Raw genomic sequence first — 25376 nt, forward strand, 5'->3', positions numbered from 1 at the left:
ACCGCGATGAAGGCACTCAATTTCCTGTCATGGACGGGATTAGTCGCTCTGGTCGCAAGTGAGCGTCTCAGCCCGCCACGTGGGCCTCTCTTGAATATCTCAGCCCTTCACGTTTCCAGGAGGAACGTCATTCCAATCGACTTTGCTGGCTACAACCCTGCAGACCCCGGCTTCGTCATCCATGCCTCAGCAATCAGCGATGAAGAGTATGAAAAGGCGGTATGTCGAGGCCAGAAACTCTTCCTCGCGATGACCAGAGACGGCAATCAAGGCACACGTTACATCGATCCCCTCAGCAGCAAATGGGACGGCAATTTAGAGAAAGAGGGATTAGCGTGGGCCTGGGATCTATGGGAGGACGAGGACTCTTGGTGCGCCTTCGGCTTCCATGGGATGACGACTTCTTTCAAAGCCCTCGACATAAGCGATAAGTCGCTCAGCGAAGGAGGAGATAATCAGTGTTTCGGCGCTTTCCACTACAACAGTCCGGCCGTTCTCTTTGATCCAAAAGATCCTTTCTACCTGGATGACCCCCAAGGTCGGATGTTGCCAATCGATAAACAATACTATCTTGATCCATCGGGCAAGAGGCAGCGGGTAAGTTGGGTTTGCGCATCAACCTGCTAAGCCGGATATCATAGCAAATTTTCGGGGTGACTGACACAGAGCCTAGTGCACAGCTTCCACGTACACGTTCGGTGTCAATCCCACGGCGGGCGCACTCTTCTTCGTCTCGCGCAGTAGTCCCTTCGAAACCGCAAAGATGCTCTGGAAATACGCCCCAAAAGCCTCTGAGCTACCCGAACTGCGCGCCAGCTCTGACTTCGCATGGGGCCTCTGGAATAAGATACGCGGAAAGGACAACCTCGGTGACATTCGCAAGATATTCAGCTTGTACATCGCAAACGAAGAGACTCAATCTATCATCGATAGAGCGCTCGCCAAACAGAACATCAAAGAGCCGAAAAAGTGGCCAGGAACTGAGATTGATCCAAAGTCGGAGGAAGGACTAGCGATTATCGGTGAGTGTCTCCCGTCAACATCTCGTTCTACCTTCAATTACTAACAAGATCGCTCAACAGGTTCCGCAAACGGTCGAGCCGCAGGTTATTTCCTTGCGCAACACAAGCGCCAATTGGGCAAGGACAAGTACATCTCCAAGATCAACGTCTTCCTGACCGATAAGGAAGACCGCCCGATGAGAAACATTCTCTTTTACGTCGACAATGTGCCTTCGCCGCCGCCGGAGATGGCGGAGCCTGAAGATAAGGACAAGGGCAAGGATAAGGGCACTGGATTGGTGGAGTCGAATCTTGTTGATGGGGATGGGGATGGGACAAGTCTTATAAGACGACACGTGGTCTTTGCAGGCCGCTCAGACTAGGTACGTAGAAGCCGGCCTTCGATGCTGCGCCTTGAGCAGATGGCTTCGTGTACAAGAAGGATACGATTAGATGGTTAGACAACATCGGTTCGGTTCGAGAGCATGCAATCACTAGCACAAAGCGAACGGTATTAAAAGCACTCAATGTATGCGTACATTCCAGAAACGATGATATGTGCAAGGAAACATTATCAAGCTTTTGCCTTCTCCAATCTAACTATCCCTCCACCCTCTATCACGACTTTGCAAACACTTTATGACTCCTCACAATGCTCTTCCCGTCTTCAGACCGCGCTACCACTCGGTCCTCGTCCTCATCGATAGCAATAGGCTCATCCAGCGCAACATCTCGCATCTGAATCTCCTGCGGAGGAGGCGGCGGCGGGTACGGCGCCGGCTTAACAACGAAGCACATATACGGCAACGCCGGTACCCCCATGAAGGGACTTCCCGGTGCGCCCTGGAAGACATGTATAGCCGACACGTATCTATTGTGACCAAACTGGGGTTTATGTTGTCCGAGCAGGTAGCCTGCCGCGATGCCGTTCGGCGATCCTAGAAGTCATACATCAGCACTGTGTAACATCCTGCAAGCAAGAGGCCGTGTGGAACATACCCAACAAAGCCCAGTATTCCGTAGCCATTCCAGCTTCGAATACCTCTCCCGGCCAAGGTCGTACTTCCCGGCCTTCCAAAGCGCGCGCGATGATGGCGCGTGTCTCCTCGTTGGTGATCCGGTGGGAGAAGATGTAGTTGATGTTGGCGAGGTTACCGGCGCTCATCCTTTCCCATAGACCCCAGGCGATGTCTGAACTCGAAGCTAGAGCGGGCAGCTGGTCTTTTGGAGCTTGGGCGACGCCCCACAACTGTTTGGCTGCAGATTGGGCTGACCGGCGGTTGATCATGTGGATGACGCCATCTTGCGCGTTGATGCCGATGGTGTGGAATGCGCCGGTTATCCTGTAGCTTCTACTGTTGACGACGTACTGCTGTTGGTTTCTGGCTGGCAGCTGGCCGTTTGGCAACCGCTGAACGGCGGCACTGTCTCTGTGGACGTAGGAGAAACATTTGTTCGGTCCGCCATCCGGGGCACTCCTCGCGCTGATTCCAAGAGCCTTCAGTGCGGTTTCGAACATCGGCTTCATGGTGAAGTCGCATTCGTCTTTGATATCTCTGTTTTCGCTGTTGTCTAGGTAGCCCCACAGCGCAAGCTCGTTGACAAGTGTCCCAGTCCATGGACTGTTCAGTGGAGTACCGAATTGCTGCGCTTCTTGTGGATTGAGGGTGTCCATTAGCTGGAGCTTCTGGCCGCGGCAACCGGCAGTCACCCATAGGAAGTCGTTTGCTGGCGCGATGGGTGCTCTTTTGAGTAGGCTATGGCCGTCTTCAGTGACCAGGCTGGAGAGATCGAGGGACGTCTCGTTGACGGAGGGTGTTAGAGCCTCACCCGCGACGAGGCTCTGAAACGCGGCGAGACATGAAAGTAGGTGGACTTTCATGTTGTAGATCAATGTGAGGTGGTAGGCGCTGCGGTGAGAGAGTACATGAGAGATGTAAGCGGGTCTATGGAGTAAAGGGCGTTAGTTCTAGTGACACGACGCGTACGGACCCGGAATGACGCGGGTGACACTCCGAGTGTTTGCAGTATGAGTGAAAGATCATCAAAGGTAAGCAGCAAGAGCCAGAAGCGTTATGGTGGCGAGTCTGAGAGTGAAACACACAGATATCAGTCGATCCGAGGCAGTAATTGAATGAGCATCTCGTATATACTAAGCTGCCATATATGTGAGCCGGTGTATTGTGGCCCAAGTCTTATGCGTTTGATCGTATTTTCACAGTTTCGCCCGAATCACATGCTCTCTGATGACGTTCTTCTCACCGTTACCTCTTCTAACCACTTCAAACCCATTTCCTTCTGGCGGCAATAAGTCCTCTATTGGTTCCTCTGGTACTGTTGGCGGCGGAGATGGCGCCCAATTGACGCGGAAGAAAAGGTGAGGCAGTGTCGAGTACTCGTAGGGGCGGAATATGTGAATAGACTCAACATATCTATTGCCGCCAATCTTTGCCTTGTGTTGCGCCAGCAGATATCCTACAGCTCTACCATTGGGTGATCCTAGATTCGCATTGGTCGTTAGTGACTTCCCAAACCCGAAGCATAAGATGCTTTGCATCACGAGTGTGGAAGAATAGAGAATTTCAACGTACCCAGAAGAGCCAGATAATGTACGGAGTGGACGTCAACCACAGTTCCTGGCCATAGCTGTACCGTTTCGAGATGCTTGTCCACCAATACCCTATCGATAACTCTCCGCGTTTGGTCGTTGGTGATTAACATGGAGACGACGCCATTGATATTCCCCAGGTTTTCACCACTTACTCTGTTCCAGAATCCCCAGGCTACGTCTGAGCTCGTACGTAGAGCCGGCAACTCATTTGGTGGAATGGGAACCTGATCCTTTACCTTCCAGAGTCTGCGGGCTTGATGCTCAGCGGACCCTCTGCGAAGGAAGAAAATTATGCCAGCAGCTTGATTGATGACGACGGTGGAATAAGCGTCCGTGACCTAGAAGCACAAAGCCATTAGTTAAGGCCAGTGAAAGGAGTCGACGCATGAGCTTACCCTGTACCTCACACCATCGACAATATACCACTGTTTGTCCTTGGGTGGCAAGATTCCATTTACTCTTTCCACGACAGCGCTGTCACGATGTTCGTAAGAGAAACAGTAGTTTGGCCCGCCGTGAAGATTGTTTACTTTGGAAAGTCCCAGGGCGTCTAGCATTGGCTGGAGAACGCCGATCTCGCAGTCGTCATCAGGATCACTAGTTCCTTCCTTGTAACCCCAAGTGAGAAGTTCGTTCCTGAGGTCGCCATCCCAGGGAACTGTCAAGGGATTAACAAACCGGGCGGCTTGCGGTGGATCCTGGGTACACGCAAACATGAGTTTGGCGCCACGACATTTCGATGCATGCCAAAGTGCTTCAGTAGCAGGAACTGGAGTCCCAAGCCGTACGTCATCATCGTCAGTATCGCTATCGTCGCTGTCGTCGCTATCGTCGTCGTCATTATCGTCATCGTCGTCATCGTCGCTATCGTCCGGGTCGCCTGCTACGTGCACAGTGAGGTTCTGAGATTCGAGAGTGACGGAAGTGACGTTGGTAAGATTGCGCAAGGCCTCAGTCGCGCCGAGGGCAACAAGACCCACGATGCAGAAGATCTGCGTGAACTTCATCTTTTCGACTCGCGGTGCTGCAGGTAAATTTGCGTGCGGGGTAACGACAAGAGGAAGGAGAGAAGGTGGGCACTGGAGCCTTCACCGGACAAGCGAGCGGCGCTTGCGACACAAAGTGAAGGTGAGAGAAGGTGGCGGAGGGGATGTGAGGCAAGAGCAACACAGAGCTGAGATAAGAAAAATGCTGGGAAAGAGAAAGCACGTTCGACCCAACATGCTGCACTGCTGTATCTCAGCCACTGGTCAACTCATGTGTAAGCCTGTATGCTGTCTCATCGCAATACCTTTGAGTTGTTAGGTTTTGACGACCGCACTTACCCTCTTGCAATATGCTATAGCCTTCCCATCAAAGCTTAGCCCAAACAACATGTTCTCTAACCAAATTCTTCCCATCCCTACTCCTCCTCACTACCTTACCCTCTCGAACCGCCGCGCTACCCTTCTCCGCCGGTTTCTCCGGCGCACCAGGAGTGTCTTCCACATCCGGCATCGGTGTTGTATTCTTGTCAACGTGAAAAATGAGATTAGGCTCATCATCAAACTCATCGCCATCGTTTCTAAATATCGTGATCTTGTAGATGAAATTTGCGCCACCGAGCTGCCTTTTGTGTTGTAGAAGAAAGTAGCCAGCGCCGAGTCCATTGGGCGAGCCTAGAGAGTGTCAGAGAGAGCGGGATGCGATGTGCAGGAGAAATGACGTACCAATAAGCGCAAGAGCAGCTTCAGCCTCAGCGTCATTATCTGACCCAACAACAATCTCCGTTCCCGGCCATCTCTTCAGCTCTGTTTCTCCCACCGCCTCCAAAGCCTTCGGTATGATCGTCTCAGCCGTTTGCGTATTAACAATCTGGAGAGCCATGATCATTTTGATCATTGGTTCTCCTGGAACCCTGTTCCAGAGCGCCCAAGCTAAGTCAGAGCTCGAGCGGATCTTGGGCAAATCGGCTTTATCGACTTGTTCCGGTCTCAAATTCCAGAGATCTGCGGCTCCTTGCTCAGGTGACATTCGGTTGAGGAAGTAGAGAATACCGTCGTTGCGGTTTATGCCTACGGTGCTGTAGGCGTCGGTGACCTGTTGCGTTATTAGACGTTGGCCTGGTGAACATCACGTTGATGAAGGTGTAGGTTACTGACCCTGTACGTCTTCCCATCTGCCTCGTAACGCTGACTGGACAAATAAGGCATCTTGCCATTTTTGTCTCGAATGACCGTAGGCCCATTGCTATGCTGTAATCTGAAGCAATGATTCGGTCCACCCTTCCCCGCCGGTCGCGTGTCAACACCGAGAGCGTCGAAAGTGTTCTTCATCTTCAACTTCTCATCGAAGTCACACGAATCGTCGATGTTCGTGTTGTCCTCTTCGTTGTCGAGCCAGCCCCATTTTCTCAGTTCAGGCTTTAGATCGCCGTCCCAAGGACTTTGTGTGTAAGGCCATTGCAGCATCGTGTTGCTTTCTTCTTCGTCGAGGGACATGGCTCGGACAAGGGCGGCGCCGCGACAATAAGCCTTGTGCCATATGGAGTCATGGTCTGGGGGTGGCGGTGTGTCGACAGCAAGTTGGGGATCTGCGGCCGCAATCGAGACTTTGGAGCTTGAGTTGATGGCAGTGAAATCTTCATGTAGCTCTTGTCCAGATACGACTCCACTTGTAGCCGAAGTAACAAGACTAATGAGACAACCGTAGGATAGCAGCTTCATCTCAAGAAAGTGTAGTAGTAACAGTTTGGAATAACAAGAACAAGGGGCTTGGACAAAGGCAAGGTCTAGACAGAGAGGAACTCCCGATGGGAATCCGCAATGTCTACCATGACGCAATTCCAGAAGCGTAATTGTCCCATTTAGCGTCTAGGTACGAGTGAAACCAAGGGCGACCGCCTTGTCACCGACATCCAAACGCTCAAGCGCCCCACTTCTTCTTCAGCGCTTCCACCTGAGACGCATTAACGCCCAATACACTTCCATGCCTCAGTTCCTGAGGCCAGGCACTCCTATCACTCGCTGTCCACTGGCCACTCCTTACGTTGGTACTCTCGTAGGGCCTATATCCATCCGCTCCATAAAAGTCCAGCAAGAGATGCGCCTTGCCGGCTACTTGGTTGTCCCAGTAAGGCGCGGGGCCCTCAACGCCAGATGCGATGATGGCGTTAGCACCTGCAGGTCTAGTCCAGGTGCCAAATAGCCCATTAGTCGAGATCTCCGTAAAGACTGTTTTCGCGCTCTCATCCTTCAAGAAGCGCGCGTACGCGTTGTTACCGAGAGCCAGAAACTCCTGGTCGATAATGTTGGTGGGTGATCGGTTGATGTAGTCCTGAGGCGTGCTAAAGGTCTTGAAGTCCTTGGTATATGCGTAGCGGATGCGGATCGACGAAGGTGGACCTGTGTGCTGTGGGTCGGAAGTGGGATAAAACTTGCTCGCCCAATGAACGAAGTATTGGCCTTTGGCTTCGTCGAAGATAGCGCTGGGTGCCCAGACCATTCCTGCAGTCGCATCTTCAACAGTGACTAGGCGTTCGTTGGTCCATGTTACAAGATCGACGGATTCCCAGACGAAGATGCCGCGGGATCCCGTGCGTTGGGATGCATCCCACGTTGTCTTCCCGATGTTCAGATCGGTACCAATGATGTACCACTTCTTTCCAGCTTCGGCTGCTCCGCCAGATATGATTGCAGGGTCGCGGACGCCAAGAGTGCCTTTTGTCGGGTTGATGACCGCTTGGCCTTTGTTCAAAGCAGTCATGGAGTTGGCGTTGTTGCCATTGGAGAGGTAGAAGTATACAGAAGGCTTGTCGCCGAGGAAGAAGACGCCGAGATAGTTTGTAAGAGACGAGTCGGCGCGAGATGCAATAGCATGTCTTGAAAAGTCGAGGGTCTGTGATGGTAAAGCAAGAATGCTGGGAAGCAAACTACACAAAGTGAGGAGACGCATCGTGAAAGGAATACGGTAAGCCTGGATATGACGAGCAGATGAGAAGGCGGAAGGCCACTTATAAAGGCAGTGAAATAAAGTTCCATCCGGCGTTGCCACATAGTTTGTCAAGGATACGACGTCACGAGCGTTGCGCAACGGCTGTCCCTCCTAAGACGGCTAGGTACCCAAGCTTCGGTGAACCCTAGGAGCGTCAGACCGGGAAGGTGACCATTTTTGCGGGGTAACGTAGTCACAAAGTCATTAGAACCTCTTCTGGTAGGTGGGTCTGGGGATAGATTAAGTTGGATATGGGGTGTGGTATTAATCCGGCGCTACCGGTTTCCAAGGCGCTACAAAAGCAGCCTCGGTAGTTCGGCCTAATGCAAATGCCATAACAAGATGGTTCCGTCGACCAGAATAAGAAGGCAGTCGAATGCGCATAGTCCTTTTCCGTGTTCTGGGGCGCAGGAACTATTCGCGACTGTTCGGTAATGAACCTCATGGACTCGTCAAGCTTCGATGCTGGTCCTGCATGAGTCACCTTCACTAGCCATGGCAGACTCACCGCATAGTCACCAACAATACCGTGTTCAACGATCTATACGAGGCCAGCGCAAATATACACCACGTTGTGGCTGATTGTGTGACCTAGGTGGCATCCGGGATGCCATGGGTACGTGTATGCCCTGCTTGCTCTTGTACGCTTGGAATAGCCTTCCAACAGCTCAGTCGTCATCGCTATCATAACCAGCTACGAGCATGGTCGATAATTTCGAGGGTTGTGCGGCGGCTTTGACCTGAGGGGCGGGGGTCGAGGCAGGCGCCTTTTTCTTCAGGCCTAACGCTGCGCTAAAGTCTTTCTTTTCCTTCGGCTTCTTGGTGAAAGTTGTAGCAACAGGTACCTCGATAGGCGCGTCGAACATGTCTTCGTCAATCGTCTCCTCGCCGATGTCAGGCATGCTCCGATTCGCGAATGCTTGTCGTGCAGCCTCTGCGTCTTCTTCCTCCTGCTTCTTGCGTCGTTCGTCGGCAGCATCGGGTTGTACCTCGGTTCCCTTGCCCTCGCGGTCCGCCTTCTCTAGCCTTGCGTTTCTCGACCTAATCTCGTCCAGAGCGTCCGCGATGGCCATCTCGGTTTTGGCATCGATGACCTTTGTCTCGAGTTCTTTCATGGCGTCGCGCTCTGCCTCCTCCCTTTCTATGCGATCCAGGCGTTCCTCTTCAGTCTCCTCATTGAGCTTGGCCTCTCTCCACGGCTCGAAATTTCTCTTCGCGCCACGCTCGCATTCGTAGTCCATGTTCTTGGGGTCTGTCTTGAAGGTGATCTCGCCGGAGCATCGCGTGCATCGGATGTAGAAGCGGAAGATGGCGATGTTGTAGTACTTTTGGTCGGTCGTCTCCTTGCGCGCATTGAACTTGCGGCCTTTGTAGATGAACTCGCCGCAGTGGGTACATTTCATGGAGAAAGGTGCCATGAGGCGGACCGTCATCAGCTTAGGACCGGCATTCTTGGGGCCGCGCTGGCGCGTGATCTTCGAAGGATCGAAATCCGGTGGGTAGTACTTGGTGAGCACTTTTCGTTCGGACATGGCGGCGGGTTATACGACGTCTGGTGCGGTGCGGCGCTGATCGGGTGCTCCGAGCGGATGCGTTGAAACAGAATATAAAGGTTTATGCTGCGCAAATGAAGGTGTCGCGTTTGATATGGATGAGCGTGTGTGGGGTGTTGGATGTCAGTTGAGTGCTAGAAATCACGTCCAGGTAACGGCAACCCTAGCGCGCAACTTCTGGCTGACTAAGGCGGCCCGCTGCTGCAGGCACCCCGCAAACATGTGCTCTCGCGTCGGGCAGGCGCGACCCTGGCTCCAAACATCGCGCCGCCGCCGACTGCCACCTCGACTGGGGATAGCATTTGGGGCACATTCACTAACCCGCCTGAACAGACTATACCCAATGCGATAGTAACACTATGGAGAAATATCTACGCGAGTGGCGCCAGGAAGCCCTCAATCGCTGCCAGTACGACACAGCCATCTTTGTTGCAGACAAGCTGCTGGCCTTGACGGGTATGCTCTAACACTCGGCAGGTCAACGTATACTGACAAAATCGCATAGATGACGACCAGGACGCATTCTGGCTAGCCCAGGTGCACTTCACCACCGGCAACTACAACAGGACCCAGTCACTCCTCGCACGCGGAAACCTCGTTGAGCGCACGCCCCAATGTCGATACCTCGCTGCGCACTGCTCTCTGAAGCTGGGGAAATTGGAAGACGCACTGCAGATACTGGGCGACAAGAACCCAACCCACCTCATTTCGGCGCCAGGGAATACGCGCACCAAGCTGCGGCATGTCGACGTCAACACACGGGCCGGCGCAAGACAGACCAAGAACGGCTCGCGCAACGAGCGCCTACCCACGAGCGAAGAGCGCGATCGAGAAGATGTTAACAACATCAAGTCGGAAGCAGGCATGTGCTATCTTCGAGGTGTGTGCTATGCAAAGCAGAACTCCTTCGACCGGGCCAAGGAATGCTACAAGACGGCGGTTCAGATCGACGTGCAATGCTTCGAGGCCTTCGATGCGCTTATGTCCAACTCATTGATGGCACCAGAGGAGGAGTGGAAGTTCCTCGAATCGCTCAACTTCGACACCATCAACGTCGCCAACAACCCTTCCTTGTCACAGGAGGCCGCGTCCTTCACCAAGACCCTTTACACAACACGCCTATCCAAGTACACCAGACCAGAAGAGTTTGCGAACGCGACAGAGACACTCACGACTCACTACCACCTTGGCGAGAACCCTGACATAGTCCTCTCGAAAGCGGATCTCATGTTCACCCTATGCCGCTTCCGCGATACCCTTGCCCTTACGTCGGCCGTCCTAGCGAACGACAAGTACAACTTCAACATCATGCCCATACATATAGCGTCTTTGCACGAGCTTGGCGAGAAGAACACTCTGTTCCTGCTTGCGCACGAACTAGCAGACACGAACCCCTCAGAACCATGCGCATGGTTCGCCGTTGGTACCTACTATCTCGCAATCGGTCGCATAGCTGAGGCACGCCGCTACTTCTCCAAATCCTCCATGATGGACCCACACTTTGGCCCTGCCTGGATAGGCTTTGCGCATACTTTTGCCGCAGAAGGGGAACACGATCAAGCCATCTCCGCCTACTCCACCGCGGCACGTCTCTTCCAAGGCTCGCATCTCCCACAGCTATTCCTCGGCATGCAAAACCTACAACTGAACAATCTGAGTTTGTCGCGAGAGTACTTGAAGACATCATACGATCTGTGCGAGAACGATCCTTGCCTTCTTAACGAGATGGGCGTTGTCTACTTCCACGAAGGACAACTACTGGACGCTATACAATTCTTCCGCCGCGCGCTAGCCTTCTCAGAGCAGAACGAAGCAGACCCAGATGCTTGGATACCCACACGGATAAATCTCGCCCATGCGCTTCGCAAGTGTGAACAGTACAGCGAAGCTCTCGAGACATTCGACGAAGTGCTTCGGCACGGCATAAAGGACCCGAGCGTCTTCACCGCAAAAGCCCTGGTTCTCCTAAACCTCAACAGAAGTTGGGACGCTATCATCACCTTGCACGAAGCCCTCGCCGTCTCGCCCCAGGACCCAATGGCTACCGACCTCCTCAATCGCGCGCTAGAGATTAACGAGTCAGACAGCGGACTCCTTGAGTCTGGAGCAGCGGGAGGACCAGACATGACAGGAGACGCAGATGAAGACGAAGAGATCGAGGAGCTCGAGCGAAGAATGAATGGCAAGCTACGCGAAATCGAACAGAATCGGGTTGCTGGCAGGAGAGGTCGCAGGAGGCGACACGCGCAAGGCGCGGCGGAGGAGGATCTTAGTGCGTTTGGGGAGAGTATGGTAGTCGATTCAGACGACGGCTAGTATTCGCAAGCGATACTTTTGGATACGCAAACAACCGCCCTGGGTTTGAATATCCCTCACAGGCAGAACACGTACTATGCGGCTTTAGTCACGTAGTCGGGCAGGCGTCAAATGGGCTTTGGATCATGGCATAGCGTGGAGTGAATGGGTTTTGTAATCGTCTTTTTGCATGGCAGATACCATATCATAGGCGTTTTGTTCCTCTTCAAATAACCATCATCTCCCCGACCCTATGCGCTCTCAGTCCGGAAGTACCAATTGAGTTCTTTACAGTCAGTAAGTCAATTTACGTGGAGTCAGCGCTTTCCCTCTCGTACCTTTATTGTATCCCCACTTCCGCATCACAGTCTCAATACCTTTTCTCGTGGTCTTCCTCGCGTGTCCCCTGCTCTTTCCACCCTGCAACAACGCATCATAGTCAGTGTGCGTATGGCGGACATGCGCAATGACAGCAAACAAAATCTTCCGTGATAACGGTATTGAGGTCGTTCGGCCGACTCGACCAGAGTGTTTCTTGAAGCCGTGCTTAAGTACGGCTTGCTTCTCTGACGCTGGTATCTTCGGAAACTGCGTATCTATCTCAGCAGCTGCGTTCGCAATGTCAGTTGCATCGCGCTTCGTTGTAGCTGCGCGACGGGTTGACAACGTTTCTTTCGACAGCTTGTTGACCTTGTGCAGAACGTGCAAGGGGATACGGATGCCAGTCGTTCTTTTCTGGCCGTCGACAACGACGTACAGTGGACGGCCAGCTTCGTGGGTGAGTTTGCGGCAATGCAGTGTCTTGTAGCGGTCGCCTTTCGGAAGGAAGCCGTAGGATTTGGGCACTGGTGACTTCTGTGTGACTGTGGTCTCTTGACGCATGGTTATGTTCGGAGCTGTGTCTGCTCTAGAGGCAGTTTAATCGGTTCCTGTTTTGTGTCCATTTGGTAGAGCGAGTCTTGAGTCTTGAATCTCGATACAGTGCTAATGAATTTCCTTGCATTCCTTGTCTACGATGAATCGTGCTCGCGAAAGAAATGCAGACAAAGCAAATGTGAAGCGTTCGCGTTGTTACAACGCGTCTCGACGCGTCCTCGATAGCTTACGTCATTGGCAGTTTCGAGCGCTAGGCCCAGACAGACGCGCACATGTGACGGCATCTCCCTCAATCGCTCCATCGCTCCATCTCCAGATTCCAGGCCCTGCACCTTCTCCTCCCTCAATGCAGTTGCAGCGTCCGACATCCTGCGAAATGTACAACTCCTCACACGCGACAGAAGTGAACGCCCATCTTCCCCCACGGTTCCGGATCGGTCGGCATCGAAGTGCTAAGTTTGGCACTCGGACGCGTTGGTCCCACCACCGAACACCAATCCGCGACACAGCTGAGGCTTGCCTGACTCCACAGGAGCCATGGCCAGCACGATGACGACGCCTCAGTGGCTCAACGCTATAAAACCTTCAGCCACAGTTGTGGACCCTACTTTTCACAGTCTCGACAGCTACCCTGGTTCTCCGCTCGGTTTAAGCCCTTTTGGCCATGTCAATCAGACCCTTGAAGAGATCGGACACGACACTGAGCGATGATACTGAGCTTGCGAACGTCACCTATAACGACAAGTACGTTATAGTGTATGACTTTGGCAATGTCGGTACGTTATGTCACAAAGGTGTAGTGTTAGAGCGGACGGCTGACGAGGACTAGATGACGACGTCGCCATCGCAGAATGCAAGACGCTATTGCATGACCTAGAGTCTGCAGGCCTCAATACTGAGGTACGCCCTGGCTACGATCAAACATTGTTGGTGTTTGTCCAAGCGCCCAGAGATCTGCTTGGCAACACAGTCTACAAGTCACGGTACGTTCAGTTCGTCCGTAACCTTGTCATTTGAAAGGAGACTAAGCAGGCTTTTGCAGAGTCAAAGATTGGCTGTATGGCATCACCAAAGACCATCCCGGCGGAACCGCTAAGACCGTTGTCACCGCAGAGTTCGAAGCCGAAGATCTGCTTTCCATGTATCACCTTGTCAACTGGCGCAAAGAGCTTGGAGGCGCAGGTATTACACCAGAATTTCCACCATGGGAAAATGTGACCGCAATCTTCCCGTTACACAACTCAGGTGCAAACCGCGCGTTGTTGGCCCATCTGAGCACTCGGGTGTTCTTGGAACCAGCCGACCTGGACCGTATACGTGATTTATGGGGTGCCAAAGTTGCCTTCTACTTTGCCTTCATCCAGACTTACTTTCGATCCTTGGCATTCCCTTGCGCTGCTGGTGTATTTGCCTGGGCGTTTTTGCCGAAATACTCTCTGTTGTTCGCACTCCTAATCGGAGTCTGGTGCACTGTTTTCTTGGAGTATTGGAAGATCAAGCAGACCGATCTCGCCATCCGATGGAAGGTACGAGGAGTCGGCGACCTCAAAGTCAACCGCCCGCAATTCCGCTACGAACAAGAGATCATTGACTCAGCTGGAAGAGTTCGGCATGTGTTCCCAAGATGGAAGAGGATTGTGCGCCAATTGGTCGTTATACCGTTCGTCCTCGTCAGCACTCTGTTACTCGGAATTCTGATCGCATTCGTCTTTACCATCGAGACCTTCATTGGAGAAGCTTATGAAGGGCCTTACAAGTTCTATTTGGTCAGTATATGCCCAGTCCCACCCATTGCGGTTTCCTAACATTTCACTAGGAATACCTGCCTACGGTGCTTCTTGCAGTTTTCCTCCCATACGCGACGAACTTTCTGGAAGACATCGCTACTGCGCTGACGGAATACGAGAACCATCGAACAGCTGATCATTACGAGATGTCGCTGACTCAAAAGATCTTTGTGCTCAACTCAATCACCAACTATCTACCAATCCTTCTTACAGCATTCGTATACGTACCCTTCGGTGGCCAGATTATACCGTTGCTGGAACGCGTTATCGATGCCACACTAGGCGCGCAGACTCGAGCTAAGATGGTGTTCAAGGCCGACCCTGACCGGTTGCGTAACGAAGTCATCGCGCTCACCGTAACGGGGCAGGTCTCGAGCGCAATCGAAGAGCTCGCGCTACCTTGGCTGAAGACTCAGATCAAACAATGGTGGCGTGACCGACAAGCTAGCCGAGCAAAGAATCGCAGCAGTGACTCGTACGAAAGTCCAACTGCAGAAGATCCAGCGGAATCTCGTTTCCTACGTCGCACGAGACGGCAAGCTTTGAGGCCATCATACAACGTCCAAGAGGATATTGCAGAGATGGTCATTCAGTTTGGCTATCTTGCGCTCTTCAGTCCCGTGTGGCCTCTCGTGCCGATCGGCTTCTTCATCAACAACTGGATCGAGCTGCGGTCGGACTTCCTGAAGATCTGTGTCGAACATCAGCGTCCTCACCCAACACGTAGCGACGGTATCGGGCCGTGGGTGGCCAGTCTAGAGTCATTGACATGGTTGGGGAGCATATCCAGTGCTGCCATCGTACACATGTTCGGTTCCCAGCGATTCCTTGGCGAATATCTTGGCTTGAGCACGTGGGCCAGCTTACCAGTGACGATCCTCATCTCCGAACACATCTTCATGGGCTTCAGAGCTGCTGTACGATTTGCCCTGTCGAGAATCGGTTCGGAGCAGACTCGGAAAGAGCGCGCAGAGCGATATGCGAGGAGAAAGAAGCATTTGGATGGACTAGAGGCAACTGCAGACAAGAAATCCCATCTTGACGTGACGGAGCGAGAAAGACGTAAAAGCGTTCGAATCAATGCAGCCGACATATTCTGGACGAAACAAGCTGAAGTAGGAGCCAGCGCGGATGCCGGCGTAAGTATCATCAAGGCATTGAAGAGTGCACAGAAGGAGAGCATTGTGACTGGTCGAGAGAACAAGATTGATTGAGACGCTGGGCTGTAGCCAGAAGACGTCTCTGCTGTCCCTCCATGTATGTACAAAGTCTTCCCCAATCCACCGAAAAATATATACAGAAAGTGTGCGATGTGCACGGTGTGTGACGCGCTTACTTGTTGATAGCAGCAAGGACAGTGTTGTAAGCTGTCTTGGCGTTGTAGTTGGAGTCGAAGAGAAGGGGGTTGCCGTTGGGCCTCCAGGAGTCGTTGTCGCGGATACCCCAGACGGTGATACCAACGCAGTTCTTCTGGTCCAAGCAAGCCTTGACAACGTTCTGCCAGTCAGATGTCTGGGCGTTCTGGATGTCGACCTCGGTCATCGCACACTCGGGGGCGGCAGCGCAGAGCGCGGCCATGGCGGCAGGAGCGTTGGCACCCTGGCCGGAGGTGATGTGACCCTGCGAACCGATACCGTCGATGGGGACGCCGGCGGCGATCCACTTCTTGACGTTCGTAACCATACCCTTGGTCTTGGAGTAGGACGCTTGGTCCAGGCTGGGCGGCTGTTAGTGTCATGATCTTGATGGAGTCTGAGAGGATTTGCTTACTTGTAGTCGTTGATGTAACGCTTCGCAGCAGGGTCAACGGCCTTGGCTGTCTCGAAAGCAATTCGAACGAAGTCCTCACCGAGGACGTTGTAGAAGACACTGTGGCGGAGGCTACCGTCTTCCTCGAACTGTGGGGAAGTCAGTCTATGTTCCATTCGGACCGGGATATGAAGATCAACTTACGATCTCGTTGACGACATCCCAAGCGTAGACCTGGCCCTTGTAGCGGTTCATCAGGGTGGTGATGTGGTTCTTCATGACAGTGGTCAAAGTGGCCTTGTCATTGATCTGGGAGACCCAGGAGGGCAGCTGGGAGTACCACACAGTGGTGTGTCCACGGATGAGCTTGCCATTGTCCTTTGCGAACTTGGCAGTCTGGTCGGCGTTGCCGAAGTTGAAGTTTCCACGGGAAGGCTCGGTGGCATCCCACTTCATGCTATCCAGCAGTTAGCATCGCACACAACACTGCGATCGGGAGGTTGGAAAGACTTACGAGTTCTCAGGTGTAATGGCACCGAAGTTCGCCTTGATGATCGCGGCGTTCTTGCCTTGGTTGAGACGACCTGGGTCAGCGCAGGTACCGAAGTACTTCCGGCCCTTTGCCTTCATGGCAGCATCGATGCTCTGCGCAGCCTGGCGCTCATCGAGGAGAGCCTCTGGCTCAGCGAAAGGCGCAGCCTGGACCAGCGCGGCGGCGGACAAGATGGTGACGAGAGAAATCTTCATGGTGAGAATGGTATATCGAGACTGGTAACTGAACTTGGACTCTAAAGAATGTAGGCTGCTGGATACCTCAATTCAGGTCGAGAGCCCCAGACTACTTATACCAGACCTCCAACTCCCTCGGCCCTATACTGATATTGCTCGCAAGATTAGCGATCTCCGCACCCTCCTGCTCATTACGAACAATATCCATCCGACCAAGCCCACCTCGGTCCCTCCTTGCGCATGCCGCCACCAGTACGGGGAAACATGTATGCGTTAGCCCTAGGAAATTTACCCACATGTAGCGGGAAGCCGGACAATTCATCTAACACGCCACAGTAGCCTGCGCGTCGTCGATCAGCCTGTACCCAAAGCGCGCCCGGCGCTTCCCCCATGCAGTATAGACAACGAAACGTCGTTGTTTCGCATTAATCTAAATGAAGCTTCCGGCGCCGGTTCTTGTCTTCCTTAGCACCACACGTGTACCCTTCGGGAGTTCGACTTAAGCAGGCTTGGCGCCTCTAATCGCGGTTAAATGCAATGTGCCACAACAACCGATCCCTGCGCGATGCTGCGTTGCGTCACGGGGAACATGACTGCAATCTTTTAGGATCGATGCATAGGCGGCGTATTGCCGGTGCCAAAATGTCTTGTATTGCTTCTGCATGTCGTTATTCGTGGAGAATACTCTTTGATGGACGTGGGGCCGGTAGCGATCACGCTTCATTAGGGGGCATTTCAGCCGCTGTGGAGTGGAATATGGGGTGCGTTTCCGGGGAAAGAGTATATTGGGTGTCCTTCTATCCGGGGAAGGTACCGTACATGGGCGTTGTGGTGTGTTGACCTGGGATGAGTGTTGTAATCCATCACATGCGATTCCTGTTACCGATCACGGTGAGTGGAATACATCCGCCAATTGTATGAAGCCCCTGGAGAGCAGTGTTTGTCTTCCTCTAGTCGAGAACATATTTGTTTACACTGTCGAGGGAAGTGGTGTCGGTCGTCTTGTAAGACGGAAGTCTTCATTTCGTACTACATGTGGAGTGTTCTAGATGAAGACCCACTCTCTCCACCGGGAAATGGTATATTACCGATCGGAGGCCGAAAGAGCATGGACGGCGTTCATCTCATCCTACGCCTTTTCTCTCGCTCATATTTCTACTTTACTCAAGATCACTGCTGCTTCGCCGAAGCCCAGGTTCTTCATCTGTAGTGCAGCAACCTTGTTGTGTCTTTCGAAAAGTTCCTTTGGAAGACCGACTGATGTGGGAGCCCAGCGCAAAGAACTTGAAATCCGTATCTCGCCTGCCTCGCCCTCTGCATCGTGCACACGGTAGTGTGTCTGCTTGTCCGTCCCGATCGAGTCACGGAGACGCAATGTCTGCGACCAGAGGGAGCCCATCATGTCTGGTGGAGATTCGATATGACCCACTGGTCGACAGTCCCAAGAGAAACAGATGCCTTTTGTGTTCACGCGATCCCAGTGCGTGAAGCCACGGACCTGCGCCTCAAAGTTGTAAAGGAATCGGTCAATGTCGTGTTCAAGTCGCAGTGATTGGCCTCTGGAAGAAGGAGTGCGTGAATTTACTTGTGAATTCAATGTCTCGATGAGATCGAACGCACGGTGAATCATCTGATGGATGCTGTATAATTCATTCGTGCATCCCCTTCTTACCCTCCTCTCGGGATTGAAAGGTGCCACGAAATGAATGTCTACTTCATCTAAGAAAAGTCCGAAGAGAGGGTGAAACATGTCGCACAATGCTGCTGTGAACACCATCTTGTTGCTCAGGGCGCTGCCCCAGATGCCGCTATGTAGAGGGACTTCCACCTTGACTCGGCGTAGATGAGCAAAAGAGTTTGTCTGGCCACTTGGTGCCTGCTCTGGTAGAGCAATCATACTGACGTAGCCTGTGTGCCGCTTCGACAGCCGTTCGAATTCCTTGAGGTATTTGCGATAATTTATGGTCGCGACATGAGATAGCTCCTCGGCGGCGAGCTTGCACGAGAGAACAAAGCCAGCGTACTCGGTACCGTTTGACAACGGCGGGAGCGCATCGAGCTCGATGTAACTATAGATCTGTTCTCGGATGTCCCACGGTAAGTCGAAGAATGGTCTGGGACGTGGAGGGCGGAACGGCAATCGAGTGCTCCACATCATGGTTGATGATGTTGGTTGTCGGTACCAAGTGTTGGGCTATGCGTTGTGGTCGCAGGTTCATGGATTGGTGAGAGGGTGCTGGTGGCTTTTTGGCAGCATTGAACTGCATGTGCTGTACCTAGTAGTCAGTCACAAGTGAGGCCCCGGCGTGCCAAGCCAGGAAGGCGCGAAGAACCCAGTCCAAGGCAACACCGCACAGTGAAGAGATAAGTTATCGGATCTCGAGCTCGAGTGCGGCTGCAATTTCTCATGAATTCAGGGAATTTGTGTGGCACTCAGATGATCGTAAGCATTTTTGGTCGAAATTCTGTCTTCATCATTCATAAATAATACACCCTCTAGATTACAGCCAACATGCTTCCAGTCAACCTCGCTATGATATGCCATCTGGCGAGCATTAGCGTTGCTTCGTCTTCAGCCTCACTATACTTACACACGCCTGCCAATGCAAAAAAATCTAGCATCAAATGCTTAACCCCGGCTGCAGGTGCATCCCTTCCTCTTGGCGGGATCGGTGCTTGGCCACCCCACACAGATCGCGCCGCCTGAACACACCTTGCCGCTGACACCGCAGTTGTCCTTTGAGCAGGGGCCTGAGTAGCCTTGTGGGAGAGGATCGGGCATAGCGACGGCAACGCTAGCGAGGAGGGTGGCGATGATGACGGAGAAACGCATGTTGAAGATGAGGAATCGATGATGTAGTGGTGGTGTTGCAGATGTCGAGAATGGTTCGGGCGGGCTTTATAGAAGAGAGAACAGCAGGTCTTGGACTTTAGGTTCTCGTTGTATAGCGATTGGACAAGTGTTATACGTCGTATCGGTATAGATGAAGGGGAAGCGTCTGGTGATATATATTGATAAAGCCGCGAGATGAAATAGTGTTGTGTTCTCGAGACGCGGTGTTTACTCCGCTACTTATACCTCTTTGCTGGTGTCGCAGATCCTGTGTGACGTACCCATTCCGCTGGCACAGCTGTCAAAACACATTCCTCGAAGATCAGAAACAGGAAACGTGGGTATTCGATCGCTAGTGATAAGGCCGCAGTAGGTATGGCCCAGGAGTGAAAGGAGTTACAGGCGGGGATTGCCCGTCCAAATCCGCTCGGGATGACGCGCAGTGCGTCGCTAAAGCGTGGAGACCTATCACGGGGCAGTGGAAAGCAGCGTTGTGTATGGCTGCTTGAACTGGGCAGGTCCAGATTTTGGGCAGTGCGGCTCTAATCCGGGACGATCAAGGTCTTGAAGTCAATTGTCTTCGCATGCCGCGCACTTGGCTCCTTGGCTGCCAGCGGGCGGTAAGACGATAAGGCGCAGATCGTAGGCGGTGCTGAATAATGCCGGGTTGAAAATATCCACTGCGGCTTTTTTTCGTAATGGCCTTACGCGTATGTCTCGAGCAAAAGCTGGCGATGCTCTTGGTTCTGTGGATAGCGTTGTCGATGGTGTTGAAGTCAGACTACTGCAGATTGCCGAGAGGATCCCAAACCCGCGTAGATTTCCAAGAAAGCCAAGATCATGCCTTGATTGCGATGCAACACTCACAAATTCTGGCAATACGTAGGTGGAGTGGAGTCATGTAGGCAGATCTTGGGCCATAATAGATAGATGAAAGTTGTTTGGAAATATTGAATCTTCATACTGACTCCTGAGCTCCAAAGAAGCGCGGCAGCTCTTGGGCAAGGTAATCGCCGGCTCAGCGTGTCTGGGTCCTATGGCGGTGCATGCTTGGTGATGGTAAGAATAGCGAAAGAGAGGCCGAAAACATTTTGGAAATGCGAAATACTCATTGGGCGACGATGAGCGTCGTCACGATGCGCGGTTTTGGAGAGATGGAGTGACGGAAGCGCGGTTGGCTGGCAGGGGCGATGGCTTGACGCGTCGAAACGGGTGGCGCGTGCCTTGTGGCCTTATCGCCGAGGCAGCCACAGCTATCTCCAGGCATCATCATCACTCCGGACCCCGGCTTCCCCACCATCAGCCAAGTCCCATCACAACATCCACATTGCTATCTATCACTATGACTAACGACAGCGACAATCCCCGACGCGATCCCAACCGACCCGAAGACAATCCTTTCATCGCCTTCCGCCGCTTCGCCGATTCCCAGGTCTCGTCGCTGCTCAACACCGTCTTCACCCTTCCTGCCACCATCGCCAACTACAACAACGCCCACCAAGCACGTGAGCAGTGTCTTTTTGGCAAGGCCGATCCACGAAAATGCGACAAGCTTCACGATATTGAAGCCGACATCGCCGAGCTGCGCCACGAAGGCAGAGAGCTGTTCAGAGCCGGCGATGTGCAAGCTGTCTTGCGCAACAGCGAGGAGCTGATGAGGCTCGACCGCAAGGCTGACGACATAAGAATGGAAATACTTGGCAATGTACGGAGAGGCGACGAGCAGCAGGTCGCGCGACGCGACGATGCTAGCCTGGTTGAAAAGGTAGCCAACGAGAAGGGTCAGGAGTGGGGATGGTCATGGGATTGGGGCTTTCCTCGGCCATTCGATCACGACGGCCGGAGTTCATCTGCCAACTCGGAGGAAGAAAGGTCGAGGGATTGGATGCAGTTGGAAAGATTGCTGCGGATGCAGGCAGAGGCGAAGAGACTGGCCGAGGAGTTCAACGATAAAGCCTGGGACGACCGCGAGACGGAAGTTGCCAGATTCAACAACTATGAACCTAGCTCTGAAGACGGCAAGCCTCGCGTCTGGTCATGGTCCAAATCATGGCAGTGGCCACCACCAGCAGATGCATCGCAGACCGACGACCCCGCGTACTCTCCCCGCGCACTCGAGCAGAACCGCGAAATGAACAAGGCCGGCGTACCTTGGCAGGCAGCCTACGAAGACCTGCTAGCAGAGCAAGGCGAAGTCTCACATTGTATGATGAGGTCCGACCGACCGGCTTGGGGACCAAGGAAGATACCAATCACGCAACAACAATTGGAGGAGACGATGCAAGGGAAGCTAGAGCCCGAATGTCCTGGCGCCATGGAGTCTGACACGTCCGACAAGTACTGGACTCATGGCAAGATCCCGATCACACAACGCCAACTCGAGGAGCATATGGACCGCAACGATACGCCCAGCTGCCCTAGCCTTGGGACAAACGACGAGCCAAGCTACGAGTACAGCCACGATCACGAAGACCAACATGACGATCCGCCTACGCCGAAACAAGACCGGTTCCCCTACGCCGACACAGTCAGACGTGACACATACAACACTGTTCTAGACGCAGCACACGAGAGAGATGAGGACTCGGAAACCGAGTTGGATGCGTACGAACGTATGGAGGCTGTGTCGCAACCCTCACCCGCTGTCCCCGGACCTATCTCGGTAACGTCTGCGGTCGCTGAGCGGATGAAGGAGGACAAGCCTTCGATTCTCTCCACACTTACGACGACCGAGCGGACCGTCGCTTTTGACGGCTCAATTACAACCAAAGTCGTGCTCAAGAAACGCTTCGCTGATGGTCGAGAAGAGAGCTCGGAGACGGTGCATACCCAGCGCGGCCAAGAGACCGAAACCCAGCAGCGCGATCCTTGGAGGGCATTCCACGACATCCAGCCAAGGCCAGCCGAGCCAGAGAACCAAGAGCGGAAGAAGAGGAGTGGGTGGTTTTGGTCTAGCTAAACCTGCCGTATGGGTGAAGGATGTTTGCACGTGGTATATGAGTGTGGATCTATTTATGGGTGCTTGGCGAATCTTGGGCTGGGCATGACTGTTGACTTTGCGAAGTCCGCTCGTTCTTGTTGTTGATTGATGTTGCCATGTTGTTTATTTCTGGGACTTTTGAATACATAGCTGCGCATACCCCTCTCTATCAGATACAGTTCCCACTTCGCTGTTCAGCAGAGCAATCTACATCGATTTTTTCCTGAAACATCGCTGTAACATCTATGTCGCACCCAAAAACAATGCGGCTTTGCAACTTTGCGCATGGTAATACCTGATCGCGGTCCACCTTGTTGTCACTCATAACGGGATAGAATCTGCAAGTAAGAGACATCATAAATTCGTTATAAAAGCTAAGAAACTACATCGCCTCCATCAAGGCGAGATCGGTACCGTCACCGGATCAGACACCATCCTACTATGCTGCGATACCGCAACACTCTTACTCCTCTCCTTCACACTCATCGTCTCCGGGACGATGGTGGGCGCCCTCGAGACTCCATCGTCCCAGCCACTGCCATTCGGCTCCGTCTTCTCCAGACCCCACACGCCATCCGCAATGGCCCGCGCCTTGTACTTGATGATGAGCCCTACTGTCACAGGTCCGAAGATCGTGTTGAGCACAATGGCCCACACGGCGGTGATGAAGGCCTCTTTGGACAGGTACGGAGTGTTGTTCAGACCAATTTGTACGACGAGCAGACCGATCTCACCACGCGCTACCATTGCTGAACCGAGGAGCATCGCGGGCCAGAAAGTGGTGGTAAAGCACTCGCGGATCGACATCCCTGGCGGTCTGCGGAAGATGGTAGCGAAAGGTATGACGAGGCCGACGATGACTTTAGAGACAAGCATAAGCAACGTGTAGACAAAGCCTTTCCAGAACGCCTCTGCAGTCCAAAGATCGATGAAGGGGATAGCAAACCCAATCGATGCGAAGAAGAGAGGCTGTAAGAGGTACTTGACAGCATCGAGGAAGTACTTCTCAAACGTATGCATGAACGTGGGGCAGATGAGCGGTTCGCCCGCATCGTCGTACTCGGTGGCTTCGGCAATAGATCGCGCTTCCGCTTCCTCTGCGTCTTCGCGCGAAGGAGGGTGGAAGGGACCGGTTGGGTGTTTGGAAGGGAGGTAGGTGAGGAATGCGCCGGCCATGAAGGACCCGTAGAGGACGGAGGTGCCGCCGAAGCCTGTGATACTGAGGAAAGCACATAGAACGAAGATCATGATGATGACGTTTACGACGTGGCGTTTGCGTGTCTTGGGGAGGCGTGGCTCGATGAACCTTCGGTATAGAGGTGCGATTGCCCATTTGTTTAGGACGGGAGTGAGGATGGCTAGGAGACCGGATACTAGTGTTGGGCGTCCGATGAGCCAGCCTAGGTTGGGGGAGTCGTCGCCTCCGAGGGCGCCGAGTTGGCCGATTACACTGAGGGCTGTTAGTGATGCTCTGTGGTTATAGGGAACTTTGTGTCTCACCTAGCCATCACTAGACCAGACACATCATCGAATACAGCCGCGCTGACTAGTACTGTGCCAACTCTGGTGTCGGCGAAGCTGATCTCCTTTGAGCTCTTGCCGAGCACCACGAATGTCGTCCCAAGAGAAGTGACCGAGAGCGCAGCCCCAACGATGAACGTTTCGATCGCTCCGTACCCAAAGCCAACGTATAGAAGCAGGTACGTGAGCCCAATAGGAGCGACGACACCGATGGTCGCCGCAATGGCAGACAGGCCAAAGTTCGCTTTAAGAAGATCCAACCGCACGGCCAGGGCGCCCTCAAAGATGATGAGAACTAGACCAATGTATCCAAGCGCAATGAAAGCTTCCTGCCATGCGATGGGTATCATGTCACCGCCGATAGGTAGACCGTAGATCAGTCCAACTATGATCTGACCTATAAGACCAGCGCGGAATACTCGGTTGGATAGCCATTCTCCGAAGGAAAGCCAAAAGAAAAACGAAACGAGAACGAGAATTTGGATAACTGTCAAAGATTAGCGATTACAAAACCATGTAAGAAAGTAAAGAACTCACTATTCGGCTCATGATACTGCAAAAAGCCTTCTGTCGCCTGAGTCGAAGAGTCACCAGCCATACTGAAAACCGTCTCGAATGTGTAAAAAAGAGTGCGAAGATCGCTTGCCTATTCCAGGCCCTACACGACGTTCACCGCATCTTTAAACACATTCACCTCCACAGCCAGCTTATCAGCTCCGCGTCAACACATGTTTCGCACCTCGCATCCTGATGTCTTGGAGATACATGTGGCGGCCCAGCCAAGGCGAGCGCGGATACAGGCCCGACATCTGGGCTGAGGCAAAGACAAGCTCGCACGTGCGAACGAGTCAGTGACGCGTGCCTCGCGCAGCCTGAGTGATGCCTGTTTCTCAGCGGCGTATCTCTTGGTCTGTAAGGGATGCGGCTATACTTGTGATGGGAGGCTGCCTTGGCGTTTCCGCTCCGCGCTTGGCTTGGGGGCTGAAACGGTATCTCCGCTTTAAGGCTAAACATGAACTGTCGGAGGCGCCTTCGGGGTCTTTGGGATTGAGTCAGGCGAGGTTGCGGCGGACTCGTTGTGCGTTGGTCGTGGTGGAAGTATGTGGGCGGAAACCGGGTGGTCGTCATTGCCCGTGCTAGGCATCAGTGCGGCCAACATGCCGCCTTTGGACAGTCACACTAACTTCCCACGATGATATGGCGTCTCTGCACCACCATGCTGAGATTTAGTCAACGCGCATGTAGTCGCTTCAAATTTCCCTCTCCCATTTCCCGAATTTCCCGCTTCCAGAGTACGAAAATAAATGCCAGCGAGCTCTTCGAGGAGGAGCGCCTTCCGTGGTATAGCCATGATCAGTTTTATCCAGCACGACCTGGTGAGATTCTCGATTCTAGCTTTAAAGTTATAGGCAAACTTGGTTACGGTGCATACTCCACGGTCTGGCTGTGTCGGGATATTCGGGATATTC

At 53.1% G+C, this 25376-nt stretch overlaps 13 protein-coding genes across 13 annotated transcripts; 4 read left to right on the forward strand and 9 right to left on the reverse strand.

Moving 5' to 3' along the window:
• Nucleotides 1–763: 763 nt before the first annotated feature.
• Nucleotides 764–1384, forward strand: J4E79_003898 (uncharacterized protein; the record flags this gene model as incomplete). Its single annotated transcript, XM_049352788.1, has 2 exons — nt 764–1022; nt 1083–1384. The coding sequence occupies 2 exons, from the start codon at nt 764–766 to the stop codon at nt 1382–1384; spliced, it is 561 nt and encodes a 186-aa protein (XP_049213167.1).
• A 235-nt stretch (nt 1385–1619) lies between these two features.
• On the reverse strand, nt 1620–2883 carry J4E79_003899 (uncharacterized protein; the record flags this gene model as incomplete). The annotated part of the gene is made up of 2 exons (XM_049352789.1): nt 1620–1939; nt 2001–2883. 2 exons carry the CDS (start codon nt 2881–2883, stop codon nt 1620–1622), a joined length of 1203 nt encoding a protein of 400 aa, XP_049213168.1.
• A 961-nt stretch (nt 2884–3844) lies between these two features.
• J4E79_003900 (uncharacterized protein) lies at nt 3845–4619 on the reverse strand (the record flags this gene model as incomplete). The annotated part of the gene is made up of 2 exons (XM_049352790.1): nt 3845–3883; nt 4008–4619. 2 exons carry the CDS (start codon nt 4617–4619, stop codon nt 3845–3847), a joined length of 651 nt encoding a protein of 216 aa, XP_049213169.1.
• A 346-nt stretch (nt 4620–4965) lies between these two features.
• Nucleotides 4966–6092, reverse strand: J4E79_003901 (uncharacterized protein; the record flags this gene model as incomplete). The annotated part of the gene is made up of 3 exons (XM_049352791.1): nt 4966–5270; nt 5322–5691; nt 5754–6092. The coding sequence occupies 3 exons, from the start codon at nt 6090–6092 to the stop codon at nt 4966–4968; spliced, it is 1014 nt and encodes a 337-aa protein (XP_049213170.1).
• Nucleotides 6093–6516: 424 nt separating this feature from the next.
• On the reverse strand, nt 6517–7545 carry J4E79_003902 (uncharacterized protein; the record flags this gene model as incomplete). The annotated part of the gene is made up of 1 exon (XM_049352792.1): nt 6517–7545. One exon carries the CDS (start codon nt 7543–7545, stop codon nt 6517–6519), a length of 1029 nt encoding a protein of 342 aa, XP_049213171.1.
• A 707-nt stretch (nt 7546–8252) lies between these two features.
• On the reverse strand, nt 8253–9116 carry J4E79_003903 (uncharacterized protein; the record flags this gene model as incomplete). Its single annotated transcript, XM_049352793.1, has 1 exon — nt 8253–9116. The coding sequence occupies one exon, from the start codon at nt 9114–9116 to the stop codon at nt 8253–8255; it is 864 nt and encodes a 287-aa protein (XP_049213172.1).
• A 380-nt stretch (nt 9117–9496) lies between these two features.
• Nucleotides 9497–11453, forward strand: J4E79_003904 (uncharacterized protein; the record flags this gene model as incomplete). Its single annotated transcript, XM_049352794.1, has 2 exons — nt 9497–9593; nt 9643–11453. The coding sequence occupies 2 exons, from the start codon at nt 9497–9499 to the stop codon at nt 11451–11453; spliced, it is 1908 nt and encodes a 635-aa protein (XP_049213173.1).
• A 230-nt stretch (nt 11454–11683) lies between these two features.
• On the reverse strand, nt 11684–12314 carry J4E79_003905 (uncharacterized protein; the record flags this gene model as incomplete). The annotated part of the gene is made up of 2 exons (XM_049352795.1): nt 11684–11718; nt 11810–12314. 2 exons carry the CDS (start codon nt 12312–12314, stop codon nt 11684–11686), a joined length of 540 nt encoding a protein of 179 aa, XP_049213174.1.
• Nucleotides 12315–12972: 658 nt separating this feature from the next.
• Nucleotides 12973–15309, forward strand: J4E79_003906 (uncharacterized protein; the record flags this gene model as incomplete). Its single annotated transcript, XM_049352796.1, has 4 exons — nt 12973–13084; nt 13138–13291; nt 13351–14074; nt 14125–15309. 4 exons carry the CDS (start codon nt 12973–12975, stop codon nt 15307–15309), a joined length of 2175 nt encoding a protein of 724 aa, XP_049213175.1.
• Nucleotides 15310–15427: 118 nt separating this feature from the next.
• Nucleotides 15428–16591, reverse strand: J4E79_003907 (uncharacterized protein; the record flags this gene model as incomplete). Its single annotated transcript, XM_049352797.1, has 4 exons — nt 15428–15812; nt 15866–15993; nt 16049–16301; nt 16359–16591. 4 exons carry the CDS (start codon nt 16589–16591, stop codon nt 15428–15430), a joined length of 999 nt encoding a protein of 332 aa, XP_049213176.1.
• A 1129-nt stretch (nt 16592–17720) lies between these two features.
• On the reverse strand, nt 17721–18731 carry J4E79_003908 (uncharacterized protein; the record flags this gene model as incomplete). The annotated part of the gene is made up of 2 exons (XM_049352798.1): nt 17721–18203; nt 18246–18731. 2 exons carry the CDS (start codon nt 18729–18731, stop codon nt 17721–17723), a joined length of 969 nt encoding a protein of 322 aa, XP_049213177.1.
• A 2017-nt stretch (nt 18732–20748) lies between these two features.
• On the forward strand, nt 20749–22365 carry J4E79_003909 (uncharacterized protein; the record flags this gene model as incomplete). The annotated part of the gene is made up of 2 exons (XM_049352799.1): nt 20749–21940; nt 21965–22365. 2 exons carry the CDS (start codon nt 20749–20751, stop codon nt 22363–22365), a joined length of 1593 nt encoding a protein of 530 aa, XP_049213178.1.
• A 417-nt stretch (nt 22366–22782) lies between these two features.
• On the reverse strand, nt 22783–24505 carry J4E79_003910 (uncharacterized protein; the record flags this gene model as incomplete). Its single annotated transcript, XM_049352800.1, has 3 exons — nt 22783–23836; nt 23887–24394; nt 24445–24505. 3 exons carry the CDS (start codon nt 24503–24505, stop codon nt 22783–22785), a joined length of 1623 nt encoding a protein of 540 aa, XP_049213179.1.
• Between the last annotated feature and the right edge of the window lie 871 nt (nt 24506–25376).

The sequence above is a fragment of the Alternaria viburni genome (genome assembly GCF_023758015.1).
Source record: "Alternaria viburni strain BMP 2772 chromosome Unknown scaffold_6, whole genome shotgun sequence".
Taxonomy (NCBI): domain Eukaryota; kingdom Fungi; phylum Ascomycota; class Dothideomycetes; order Pleosporales; family Pleosporaceae; genus Alternaria; species Alternaria viburni.